The sequence below is a fragment of the Anser anser genome (genome assembly GCF_964211835.1).
Source record: "Anser anser genome assembly, chromosome: 1".
NCBI classification, from domain to species: domain Eukaryota; kingdom Metazoa; phylum Chordata; class Aves; order Anseriformes; family Anatidae; genus Anser; species Anser anser.
In genome coordinates, this window is record NC_139720.1 from 189,916,812 (window position 1) to 189,930,074 (window position 13,263).

General features: G+C 47.7%; 1 protein-coding gene across 2 annotated transcripts in view; it reads left to right on the forward strand.

The window, feature by feature from the left end:
• Positions 1-12,813, forward strand: part of SLC7A1 (solute carrier family 7 member 1) — a 36,098-nt gene extending 23,285 nt beyond the window's left edge. For both annotated transcript variants that reach the window (XM_083849487.1, XM_083849488.1), the window contains exons 5-12: positions 1,501-1,625; positions 3,213-3,435; positions 4,293-4,432; positions 6,093-6,195; positions 8,462-8,673; positions 9,019-9,167; positions 10,944-11,052; positions 12,110-12,813. In XM_083849487.1, coding sequence (XP_083705613.1) covers positions 1,501-1,625; positions 3,213-3,435; positions 4,293-4,432; positions 6,093-6,195; positions 8,462-8,673; positions 9,019-9,167; positions 10,944-11,052; positions 12,110-12,219 — 1,171 coding nt within the window. In that variant the 3' untranslated portion in view covers positions 12,220-12,813. The remainder of the gene's footprint in view (positions 1-1,500; positions 1,626-3,212; positions 3,436-4,292; positions 4,433-6,092; positions 6,196-8,461; positions 8,674-9,018; positions 9,168-10,943; positions 11,053-12,109) is intronic.
• Positions 12,814-13,263: the final 450 nt, after the last annotated feature.

Sequence of the window (13,263 nt, forward strand, 5' to 3'; positions counted from 1 at the left end):
TTTGGGAGACCTTGTCCCAGATGCCTGAGAAAGTGGAAGGCAAGTTGCAGATTATTTTAACGCACTGCAGCAAGCATATCACAAATCCATTTTTAATGACATTTTGCTGCTTGGCCAAAATCCTCTGTTCCCAAAAAAGACCAAAAATAAGGAGCTTGCAAAGGTAGCCAGTGATACAAGGCTGTTATTTTTTTTTTGACTTGAGACTGTGTGACACAGAATGACTGCTCCCTGGCTTTCAAATGTCTCCACGTCCATCAGCTCAGTCCTGGCTCACTATCTAAACCCCTCATGCTGGCCTGCAAGGGAACACAGGCTGGCACACGCCGGAGAGATTTATAAATGTTGCATGGGTCTAGTTTGGCTTGTATACAAGCCACTTATTGAGCTTCTCTGGAAAAATTCAACCTGCTGTGATCTTCTTCCCTTCGAACAAATTGCTTCTGTAGGAAAGGTCCCCCCTCCCTCCTTCCTGCTATTCCCATGCAAGTAGCAATTAGTGCAATAGCTTCAAAGTGTAACTGTAGCTCTTTCACCCGTAGCTCTTGCTATTTTTGTAAAGTCTGTCTGCGGTTTGCTTCTCTTTATCATTATTTCCAGAGTAATCCACATTTAGGCTGTGCTATTTCTGCAAATAACAGGTGAGTTTTCAGCTCTCAGTGGAACTCCTACAAGAGAGTTCAGATGCTTCTACCTGATAAGACGTGCAGGTTTGGGATTTGCTTTAATTGAATTAATTCATCTTTACAAGGCTTCTTCCTCAAAATTGAGTGTCCTAAGTTACTTTAACTGAAGGATCTTCTGTACATGTACACAGGCAGGTGTATCTCAGGCTTTGATCCAGAGTGCACTGGAGTCGTTAGCTGTCTGTTATAATGAGCTTTGGCTCAGGCTCAGCAAATTATTTGCTTTGTCAGAGGTGCCTGCACCTCACCTCACACACAGGATTTGGATACAAGGTTGGTGAGGGGAGTTTTGATGTTGAGGGTGGAGCATTGGGTAGGTTTTAGACTGTCATGGCAACCCGCGTTGCTCTGATGTCTCCTCATGCCTTTTCCGGGTTCATCTTAGGTGAACAGTGGATGGTTTACATTTTTCCCTGTCTTCAGTTTTCAGAATTACATGTTGTGCTTTTTCAAAAGCTTGTTGAAATGAACCTGTGTATCTACACACATACAATATTATCAGGAGAGAAATTTTAGTATTCATGTTATCTTCTCCCTGTCTTAGCCAGGACATTTTTATCCCAACATAAATACAGGTGGAGAGAATAAACCATGAACCATTTTTATTCCCTGCATTCCCCAGGCTGCTGCAGGCCAGTCCAAAGCTCAGCAGTGGGTAGGGCTGAGCATTTTCCTCAGCATTTGTGTGCTGGCCTGTGAAAAGGAGAGCGTGTTCCTTTGAACTCCAGCTGTGGACGTCGGTATGAGCTGTATGACTAGTCTTGTTGCTGCCATCGGGGCAGAATGCCTTCTAACCCCGTGTCATGTTTTTCAGTCATACCCAGGGAGAAAAGCTCTATGGTGTTGGAGGGTTTATGCCCTATGGATTGAAAGGAGTCCTCTCAGGGGCAGCCACGTGCTTTTATGCTTTCGTTGGATTTGACTGTATTGCTACTACAGGTAAGAGGGAATATGTTTCCATTCCAGATGTGAACCTGGTTGCTGGCTGATTGGCTTTCAGGAATGTTTTACAGCACAGATGATGAGTAATCCGTGACACTGCATGCATTTTCCCTGTGAACCTCAGCCTGAAATACATTTTTGACTCAGCTGCTCCTAATACTCAAACTGCTGAGTACGTCCAAGTCCCTGGGTGCACGAATGTTGCCTTCTGGCTGTTGTGGCAGGTGGCTAGATCATATAACCTATAAAAAGAGCTTTTTCCCTCCTTCTTTGCCTCCACGGCTCAATCCCATGGTTGTCCACTGCTGATAATAACCAGATCAGACTCAGTAGAAAACACATCCAGTTTTACCAACAGGCATGAGGTAAAACCCAGGTTCTTGTGTGACTGGTGGAGTTTGAACCTCTAACTCTAGATGATGCTTTAATCAGGTTATTAAATACTCCAAGCTCCACTGGCTTGGAGTATTTAAAGAGCCAGAGGAAGAGGGAGCCTCCAAGGAAGAGTATTCCACCTAAAGCAGTGCCTCAAAATGAAGGGGAGTTTTTATCTCCAAAGGTTCAGAGATCTCCTTCTGAGAGAGTAACCATCAGCGTTGTCACATTTCTCCTGGCTTAGAAGAATCTAATTCCCCTGGAGAAAGGAAGGATTACCCTTAATTTCACATTTGGCAAGAAATGAGTTGCTTCAACAACTGGAAGCTGGAACAGAGGGAGGAGATCATCACAAAGACAGATAAAACAGTACTGCCTCATGTTCCAAGGAGTTTGAGAAATGCTGGCTCCATTACTTCAGTTAGCCCTAGGGCCTCTCCTTGGAGGAGAAACACATTCATCTGTCTTTGACTTATAGGTATGAGTCTGCTTATTGGTTCATCCTCCTGAAATGCCAAGCCTCAGAAGCTTTTGCTTTGAGACAGAAGCAGATCTGGAGAACAAGGAAGCCTCAAAGCTGTTTCTTAATTAATCACTGTCTGCATTTAGAGGATTTTTTTTTACACATTTGCCCCAACTTGGTTGTCCAAAATAGTCTATAAAAAACAGAGGGAGACCTTTTTTGAAAGGGATTTTCAAAGAGCCCTGTGATTTTCATGTGAAATGAAAAGCCTGACCTTCCCGGGAACTGGGCCTGTAGAGTGGTCTGGTCACAGTGCAGTTGCTTTGGTGGAGATGCTGATGGAAATTCTGACCTAAATACTTGCCCCACAACTGCGTGTTATTTTTTGTCTCGTCACTTGTGAGTTTGAGCTGTTTTGGGCTGCACTATCAGTGGGATAGCAGGAGCAGTTGGAGATAAAAATAACCCTTTTTGGGGAAGGCACTGCCTTTAATCCTGATTGTTTCTATGTCTGGGTTTACACGTCATCCACAAATGTTTGTCTGAAGGAATGACAGGAGCAGCAGAAGTGGGGGAAAACAGCCAGTCTGAGGTATGTGAAGGGCTCCTTAGGCCATTGAGAGTGTGCAGCTCCACACAGCAGCCTTACTGCCCATAGAGCCTTTGAAATCTCCAGCCATTAAGTGTTAGACTGGGATAAAGTTCTTGCTCGTCTTTGAGCTGATGCTCCAATTTCTTTCTTCTAGGCGAGGAGGTAAAAAACCCTCAGAAGGCCATTCCCATTGGCATCGTGGCGTCTCTGCTCATCTGCTTCGTGGCTTATTTTGGTGTGTCAGCTGCCCTGACGCTCATGATGCCTTACTACCAGCTGGATACCAACAGCCCTTTGCCCAACGCCTTTAAATATGTGGGTTGGGATGGAGCCAATTATGCGGTAGCGGTCGGTTCCTTGTGTGCACTTTCTACAAGGTGAGACGCTGCTCTTCCTTGGTGCTTCTTTCAAAGCAAACACTTATCTCCAGCTTCTTTACAAAACGGTGCGTGTCAGGGCTGTGTAGTGGCCCAGCTTGTTTCCCTTCATCACCTTCCCCTGGGTCTTTATTAGCAGAGGAGCTGGGATCAGGGATGAAATTCAGAGCTATTGGCTTGAAAAAGCCCAGGATTTCAACCTGCGATAAACTTCAGCGACGCACATGACCAGTGTCACTTCAGAAACACCCATCTTGGCAGCAAACCCAATCGGTGTGTGTCTGTAATACGAACCTGGGATCAGTGAGTGATGGAAACAGCTCCACAATGCCTGTGCAGTTTGCCTGCAAGACATCCTGGCCTGCTGGGTGGAGAGCAGACTCATGTCGGGTAGCAGGGAGCATCTCTGGAGCGTGTGGGGCTTACAGTAGCCAGGGCTGGCTGGCTGCGGGTTGCCTGCAGGACAGCCATCTGGCTGCGAGGCAGGGCAGGCTGGAGGCAGAGCCTGTCTTGGTCTTTATTCTCCCCGGAGACCTGCTGTTTCGGTTCAGCTTAGACATATGCAATTAGGTGAGCGACTCATAGAAGCTGAAGGAAGTTACAGGTGTTTTGACACCTGAAAGCCAGGCTGTTTCTGTGCCCCAAGGCTGAGTTGAGTTATCCAAAATCGCGGAGCTGTGCCTCCGTTGCCAGCTATCGGCAACGGGGCTGTTCAGAGGGAGCTCTTGAAAGAGAAGCTGAAGTGAATGAAAGCCACCTGTTCCGTGTTTCTACTGCCATAAACTTGATTTCTTTTGTGTTCCTGTGCTCAGCAGGAGGTGTTGTAAGTAGATTATTTCCCCTTTCTCTGCTCTTAGTCTCCTCGGCTCCATGTTTCCAATGCCTCGAATAATTTATGCTATGGCAGAAGACGGACTTCTCTTTAAATTTTTGGCCAAAGTCAACGAGAAGAGAAAAACTCCAATAATTGCAACGGTGACATCAGGAGCCATTGCAGGTAAGATCCTAAGACTTGCATGAATGAGAGGAGCAGAGACATAAGCTCATCCTGGGGGCAGATAAGCCTGCCTGACGCTCACTGCTAATCGGATATACCGCACAGCGTGACTTCCCAGAGCGTGCCCTGGCTTTCCGAGGCCTGGAAGCACAAGGGCAGGGTGAACGTGAACAGCTCGCTGTGCGTCTGTACCTCTTGCTCAGAGCTCGTTGCAGGCATCCTGTCTCATGCCAAGAGCTGCCTTCATCCACTCCCCGGGTGCTCTGCCGGCTTCAGAAATAATTAACCCCCCGCCGGTGGCAGCCAGCTGTGCCCCAGCATCCCTGGGGCTGTTGGCCTGGCTTGGCTGCGGCCCCTGCATCCTGCCCTGTCCGTAGGTAGCTGCTTGGTGGAAGATGCCAGAGCAGCCGGAGACAAGCAGATGGACCCCGTGGCACAGGCATTTGTTAATCAGTTAGTCGCAGCTGGTCGCGGTCCTGTCCTCCCCTTCCCTCGCCCGCCTCCCAAGAACACAGGAATTAAACCAGACAGCAAAGATGAGTGGCTTATCCTCTTCTCACAGCCACCCCCTTCCTTGCAGTGCCTCGCGAGCAGAAGAGTGGTGCTGCTTTCTCCTTTACCTTCTGCCATCCAAATCGGGGATAAGCCTCTGGTGGAAGAATGTGCCACCTCTGGGGAGTTGTTGCCAAACTGTCACGATGGGCTCTAAGCTCCAGTGAAACAGCTCAGCCTCCTGCGGCTGCGGCCTGGTCCCCGTGGAGTTTTTTACACAGCTACTTCCCTCACATTTTTGTCTTCAGGGAGCCTTGAGTCCAGACCAGGGCGTAAAGAGCCAGATAAAGTGAGAAAACCTAGTCTGCAGTGTCTCCTGGTCACCCCAGTGTGGTAGATAGCACGTAACCGAAGCTGCAGGCGTGGGGAGCACTTTCCACCTGAGATTCAGCGTTGCTTTGGCTTTTGAGTTCGAGGCAGCGCATTAGAGACAGACCGGGTCAGGCTCAGCTTTGAAACCCCTTTGCTCTCGTGTGACCGGTGGTGTCAAAGTGTTATCCAAATCTCTGACTGCAGGTCTGTCCTGCATTTTCCTGCTTCTCCTTCTGAAGGCGTTTATACAAAGGTCTGTACAGCAGAGTTGCCTAGTGAGGGCGTGCAAGCAAAGTAATCTGTAAGAGATGGCAGACTGTAGTTTTTTTAATTTTTTTTTTTGTTTTTTTAGTACTTCTAGGAGATAACTGTGGTCTCAGAGGTGCTGCGGCTGTGCTGGGGGACTCAGGCAACAAGGCTGTGGCTTAAATGCTTGCTCATTGCTGACAGAGATGAGTGTTACCCCAGCCTCGCTTCTCTTACAGGTGTATTACAGGGTGTCCTAGCTTCAGCATCCCCGTATGAGAAGAACAGGGTGACATTTGCAGTAATAAGTGGTTCCTTTGCTTCCAGTACTGTGACTGTCCGCGAGAGTCAGGGAGTGACAAGGCCATTGGTGCTCAGTGAGTCCTGCCTTTCCCTGTCTCAGGATGACACAAGCTCCCTGCGTTCCCCTTGCCAAGTCCCGAGCAACAGTCGCACTTGTGCCGTGTCGTTGATAACACTCCGGGGATGTGCGTGTATATTCTGCTGTGTTAATGTTTTCCTTCCCTCTCACCTTCCTCTCCCCCCACAGCTGTTATGGCTTTTCTCTTCGACCTGAAAGATCTGGTGGATCTCATGTCTATCGGGACCCTCCTGGCTTACTCCTTGGTGGCAGCCTGCGTGCTGGTGCTGAGGTAGGGATGTAGAAAGAGCCTCTCTTGCACCACACGGACAGAAATCCACACGTGGCAGTCAGATGCCCTCATAATTTCCACAGACCCAGTAAAACTGCAAACATCTCCAGCTAAGTGTGCGAAAGACTTGTTTCTTTAAGGTCGTGGGCTCTTATACTCGTTGGAGGTGCGAGGGGTTCCTCAGGACCTGCTTAGCCCCTGGTCCACGCCACCTTTTCAGCTGTCAGGCCGTGCATGTCCTAGGAGATGTGCCCATGGGTAGTGGTGAGAGATGGGTGGTCCTGGACGCCTGCTTCATCACTCTTGTTCCTACTGGGGATAGAGTTTCAGGCTTTTCAAAGAGGATTCAAGAGGAAATAGGTTGTTGAAAGGGGTCCCTGTCAGTATGCTCCTACTATGACGAGAGCAGTGGGAAGGAAGGAGCTATCAGGAGCAGCAGGGCTGAAGGTTCTCGGACATCTGGTTCCTTTTTGGAGTTTGAAGAACAGAGCCAGCTCATGGTCAGACACGTGGGGATTCCATCTCCTTCCATCATTTCTGTGAGAAGGTGTGAGAGTGGGAGTTCAGCTCTCACCTGAGCATTAAAGCCAGATGGGGCTGTATTGCTCATGACTTTTGCCTTTGCTCTGCATCCTACAGAAAGTCAGCAAGGATACCATCCTGTCAGCAGCGAACTGCTGCAGGTCGTCCCAGAAGTAATCACAGGATCACAGATGGTTGGGGCTGGGATTGTGTAGGCCAACCTGCCTTCTCAAGCAGGGTCCCCTAGAGCGTTTTATCCAGGATTGTGTCCCGAGAGCTTTTGATTATCTCCAGGAGAGGAGACCCCACACCTCTCTGGGCAGCTTGTTCCTGTGCTCAGTCACCCAAGTAGGGCGGTAGGAACAGTCTAGCAGCAGTAGTGAAGTTGAGCGTGGGTTTGCAGGATCAGTACCTTAGCGCATGTCTTTTACGAGGGCTGAACTCGCACAGCTTCCCGAGCATAAGCTGAAAATGGAGTGTCCTAATTGCTTGGCACCTCACAGGCAACAGCACTCTACCCAGAAGGGCTGGATTTTGAAGACTGTGTTGCTGAAAAATACCCTTCTGTGCTCAGTGAGTTATTTAAAATCCAGTGGATGCTTTTTACCTGTTCACAGCAAATGCTTTGAACTACGCTCTGATGAAGGGCCAACACTGTACTTGAATACTGGTGCTCTGTGCCTGTGCTGTCCATCCTGCCCCAGCACACAGAGCTAGAGGATTTTCCTTGCCCTTCATACCTTTCCTCTGGTTTCCCAGCCCTCTCTTCTCCATATGGCTGTAAATGTCTTCCTAATTTGCTTTTGCACGCTGCAGTACCTATCATGTGGCATTTTCCCCATCATAGATCTGCAGAGCTGACAGCCAGCCTTTTAGCAGCCAGGGCAGCTGCTTTGGCTGCCTATTGAAGAAAAACCTCAACTGTTTCCAAAGCTGTAAGGTGCTGTGACTAATACCCTGCTACGGCTGGACCCAAGGATTTCACTGCGTTTCACAACTCATCTTTCACAAAAGCTCTCATTGTCAACGTATCCCCACAGAAGTGATTTTAAGGGGTCTGGCAAAATGCTCCTCTCCTTTAGCTAGGCTTGGAGCTGAGAGCCACATGCGAAGCCTTAAAAAAAGAGCTGGGGCTGGAAGAGTGTTTTTTGTGTATGGATCCATGTGGTTGTGCGTCAGGGCCCTGCTAAATGGGGTGTTTGTCCACATGTGCAATAAAAAAGATACATTTCTTTGCTATGTAGCAGTAGACAAAGTAACAAGAGGCTGGACCAGAGGGGGACAGCACACCAGGAATGTCACTGTGTGGTGTGATCAGCAGCTGCCAGGGCGTGATATGTGCTGAGCTGTTAGTTCAACTGCCTCCACACCAGATCACGAGAGCCCAGCTGCCACAGATAAACCCACGGCCTGTTCACGACCATCTCACTGTTCTCCTGGCACGTCCTTCTCCAGGCCTCCTGCTATCACCTGGTAATATTTTGGTGATGTGGGTGACAGGGTTTATGGAAGAGATCGCTCTCCAGCTTAAAACATGGACGTTACAACCAAGCTTTAGGTGGTGATAGCTGATAGTATTTGCTCACGTAGTGAAAAAATCCTCAGATTTTCCCCTGAAACACAAGTCTGTAGACATTATGTGTGCCTGTTCTGAGGCTATAGGGATGTGGGGTGCAGTCATAGTTTTCTGTGTGTTACCCTATGCCAAGCCCATACGTTCTTTGTCTCGCTTCCCTTTTCCTAGGTATCAGCCAGAGCAGCCTAATTTGGCTTACCAGATGGCTCGAACAACAGAGGAGACAGATAACAACGAGTCTGTGAGCACCAGCGAGTCGCAGGCTGGGTTTCTGCCAGAGGAAGAGGAGAAATGTTCCCTCAAAGCCATACTGTGTCCCCCAAATTCAGACCCTTCCAAATTCTCCGGCTCAGTGGTGAACGTCTCGACCTTCATCATCGGTAAGCACCGGGCAGCGCTGCTCGGGGGCAGCGAGACAGCTGGCAGGTCCTTGTGCTCACCGTGGAGGGAAATTTCATCTCCTTGCTTGTTTGCAATTACCTGTAATTGCAATGAGCTCTTGTAACAGCTAAGGTAACTGAGGATCTGCAGGTTAAATCGATGACTTGAAGAGAAATACACAGATGGGGTGTGTGGGGGTGTATAAGGGAAGGGCGTTAGTTTTCTTGTTTTGCAGTTTTGTTTGCTGTGCTTTCAGATTTTGCTTTGCCCTGCTTGTATTTTTTTTTTCCTTCTTTTTTTTTAAAAAAAAAAAGCATCAGTAAGCTTTTGGTGTCCGTTCACAGGTTTCCTTATCGTGGGCAGCTGTATCTTGACTGCCCTCGAGCCAAGCATTCTGATAAAGGCCGTGTGGATTATTGCTGCGATACTGGTTCTCGCTGTCAGCTTCGTTATATGGAAACAGCCTGAAAGCAAGACCAAGCTTTCCTTTAAGGTGAGTGCCCTGGGAGGTGCAGCTAGAAAAGAGCCGTCTGGGAGGTGGTTGGCAGAAGACGCCAGCCCTTCTCCTTGTCACATTTTCAGTGCTGTGCTGCCCAGACAGCTGGCAAGCTGTTCCCAATAGCTTAGTCTAAATTTCCATGGTGCACGTTTAGCTGATATTTTAGTGTCCTGCTGTTGGCCATGCAGACTAAGGGATGACCATTCTCTCGTTAACAGAATTAAGTAAGAGCAACTCTAGCCATTCCCTTGCCCTGCCCAAGCGCACCATCCTTTTTGTATTGAGAAAATACCAGTCTTTTTTTTGGTGTAATCCTGCAGGTCACGTTTCCTCGTATTGATTACAGGCTGTTCAATCTACAAAGGCAGGTTTGAATTCTAATCCTGTCTTCCAAAGTACTCTCATTTGGACTGCTCTTAAGTTAGAGTTTTTCAATAAATTTAATCCAACCGCGGTTTCTCAAATTAGCGTTTGCAGCTCATCTTTGGGTTGTGGTCCCGCAAGTGGAAAAAAAGTGCCTAGGAGCAGAAAAGTTAGGAGCTGTTGTCTGGGCTGCATTTTCCGAACTTCCTTCTGAGGAGATCTCTTTTCCTGACACTCAGGATATTTCAACTCCCTTTTTTGCCCTCAGGCACTACCCTGTCCGAAACAGAAAATTAGACCTGTCACTGCTGAATCTGTAATGGCTGTTTCTTATCTCCCTGTTGTCTTTTAGACATTTACAACCTGAGTGCTTAGTGATTTTTCTCCAAAATCTCTCCAGGAATCCAAGGCTGACTGGTTTGTTCCCCAGTTGTTTTCCCATATTTCTTTTTAATAGGTAATTTGTCTACCAAGAGCTCTCGGAGACGCCTAATAGTTCAGAGATCATTTCTGCAGTCTCTGGATACATACCTTACCCCCCCAGGGCAATGTCATTTGTTCCTACTGACTTGACAGCGCCTAATTTAGGAAAATATTCTTCCTTTTTCTAACTTGTATGTCCATCCCGTCCTTAATGAAGGGAATGGCTGGCCCCCATGAACGTGTGGGATGTTTTTTGTTGAAGCTTAAACCAGGAAAGGCTTAAAATATTTCAGACTTTTTAAAAATTGTATTTGTAAATCTCCTTTTCCTTAAAAGTGAAGAGAATTATTTTCACTTTCCTCTCAGTTTTACTATATTCACAGACTTTTCTATTTTTAAAATTAGTCCTTCCTGATTTTGTCTCTACATTGTGCTGTTTTTCATATTCTGATTTTGCATTTTGGCTTTATTGTATTATTCTTCTGCTTTTCAGATCACTGTTGGCATAGCTGCACTGGTCTCTTACAATATTTTGTATTTTCCTTTTGCTCTGGAGTAGTTTAATGTGTGTTGCTTAACTTCCTTGGTACCTGCTGGATGAATTTCTTCAGGTCCATCCTCTAACATACCTTTAGTTTGTTCTCCTGGTCTTCGGTAGGTGCCTGCTTTGATGCTGTCCTTAGTTTTCCTCTTTTCTTCTTCGCCTCACAGTATTGGAGTTAAAGTTTGCTTCTTGCCTCCTTCCAGACCCCAAACAAGGACACCCATCCTTAAAACAGAGGGGAGTGATGTGAGTGGGGGTGTTCGCATCCATCTCACACAGGGGGTCGATGTCCTGAGTGTTGATCTAACCTTGGTTTATCTCAGATCTGGCAGCTGAAGCCTTGGTGACAGCCGTCACTGCCCATTTAACCCGGGCTGCAGTGTTACTACCTGCCCATTAATCTCTCCAGCCGATGTAATGTATCCCTCTTTCTTTTCCAGGTACCTCTTTTGCCCCTTCTTCCTATTGTGAGTATTTTTGTGAATGTTTACCTCATGATGCAGCTAGACCTTGGCACGTGGATACGATTTGCAGTCTGGATGCTCATAGGTGAGTTTAAGAAAGAAAAAAGGCATGCGTTCAAAGTTATGAGATTTTGTTAACTGTAAGTTTATTGTAGCATCCCAGGGAGGGATTCTGCTCTCTTTTAACCTCCAGGTAACCTACTGAAGCCAGTTAGGCAGTGTGTTTCCAGCTTTGTTTTAAATTTAGGGGTCATGAAGCCTTTGTGAGCTCAGAACAACTGCCCATCCTGCAGCTTATGCATTGCTTCTGTAATGTCTTGGTGCACAGCTACATAGAAATGGAAGCAAATGCTACCTTTTTTGCCATTTTGTTAGTTTGCGTACTTTAGTATGCAGGGGGAGATCTTGAGAAGTACGTGGCATGGGATTGTGATTGTCTGGTCACTTTATTGTCGTCTGTAGGATTTCAGGAGCTTTGCCAGGCTACTGCTTTATAACTTTTTCCTGTAATGGAAGGAGATTTGGAGGGTTGAAGAGTTAGGGCTTACTGAAGCAACTGCTCACCTTACTCTGAACCTGGTCATGGCAAAACCATGCTCCAGATGGCTTCCTTTTGGCCCACATCTCATTTTTCTCCCATTTCCTTTCTCATTCCAATGTACCCATGAATGTCAACGCTTTCCTAAGAAGTCCTGGCCTGAGGACATCCCAAGGCTAAAACAGCACTGCCTTATGCAGGGGCAGACAGGTTCATCCAAAAGTTAACCCCTTCTGTACAAACCTCCTAGATGGCCAGAGCATTTTTGTTTCTTTAACTTGTAAAATCGCCTCTGTGCCTTCTTTTATGATGCCACTGGATATCAAAACAAGCTGAGGAAAGAGTGATTTATGTCACCATGAGAGAAATCCGTCCTAGAAGATACAGAGCAGTAGGATGGCTGTGAGCCAGCAAGCAAGGTGTTCAAAGGAGCAGTCCTTGTGCTCGCGCTTTTACTTTTTCTTGGTTTTGTTCCAGTGGCGGGTTTTATAACCTGGGTTAAAACCTAGATTGTATTCTTCCCGGTGGACATCATCCGAGCTGAACCCCGGTCCAGGTGTTCCCTTACAGAGCTAACCTTGCTCTCTCCCCTCGGTTCCCGCAGGCTTTATCATCTACTTCACCTACGGAATATGGCACAGCGTGGAAGCCACGTACGCAGCCTCGGCAGACGCGGAGAGAACCACGGAGGCTGGCTCGGACAGCTGCAAATGACTGTGCGCTGGGCTCGCGGGCACCTGGGGAACCGCTGCAGCCGAGGCAGCTGTGCCAGGGGGGTCCCGGAGCGTTGCCCCCGGTTAAGCAGTAATGCAGAAACCAGGAAGCATAACGTGGGAATCCCCGGCCCTGTTGCTGCAGCTTGCAGTTTGCTTCGTAGCGCAGTTAAAAGGGATGGCAAGGAAAAAAGCCGCACCTCTGGCGTGCTCCCAGCAGCGCTGTCAGCTAACCCGGGGCTATGCGCTTCCCCTCCTCCCTCTCCTGTTTTTTATTTTAATTTTATTTTTTATTTTTTAGTGCGTGTAGAAAGAAAACGGCTTCTGTGTGCCAGTTAACCTTAAATGCTGCTATGAAACCAGGCCTCCCAAAGGCCCTCCTTTCAGTAGCCCTGGGAATTACCTCCCCCCAGATACTCTACCTGATCATACACGGAGCAGATCCGCAACGCTACTGTCGTGCTTAGACCAGATCGTTACTTCACCTGATGCGAGCTGTACCACTTGCGTACGCACAAAAAAACCAAAAAGGCTCTTGCCAAACACAAGCTTTCACCTGGTTAAGAAAGCACCCGCAAGATTTACTGTCTTTAAAGTGTTGGGTTTCATAGTTTTTACTGTATTTAACTTTTTTTTTTTTTTTAACTCAGTATTCGTATGCTTTAAAGCGCACCACTTCTGTGGAACGTTGGGAGGGTTTCTGGTTGCTGCTTGTTGGGTGAGTGGTCGTCTGCCAGCGTGCAGATAACGCAGGCGGATGTTCCTGCTAACTCTGTGCTCAGCAGAGGGGTTTCTAGGTTTTGTCGTAAAACCAGCTGGTGCGAATACTTGAATGGCTTTAATAGCACGGGTGTCTCCAAAGAGCCTTCCTACCTCTTCGCGTCAAAAATTGCCAGCGGTGGGGCCCAGCTGGTGGGGTGGCAGAAGTGCTCGCGAGCCCGGGTCAGAAAATAAGTAGGGCCCCGCTTTCCTCTCCGCGCATCAGGTTGGTTGGAAGTCGGAAGAGCTGCCCCAGCGTGGGCCACGTGAATTAAGCAAAGCGTTT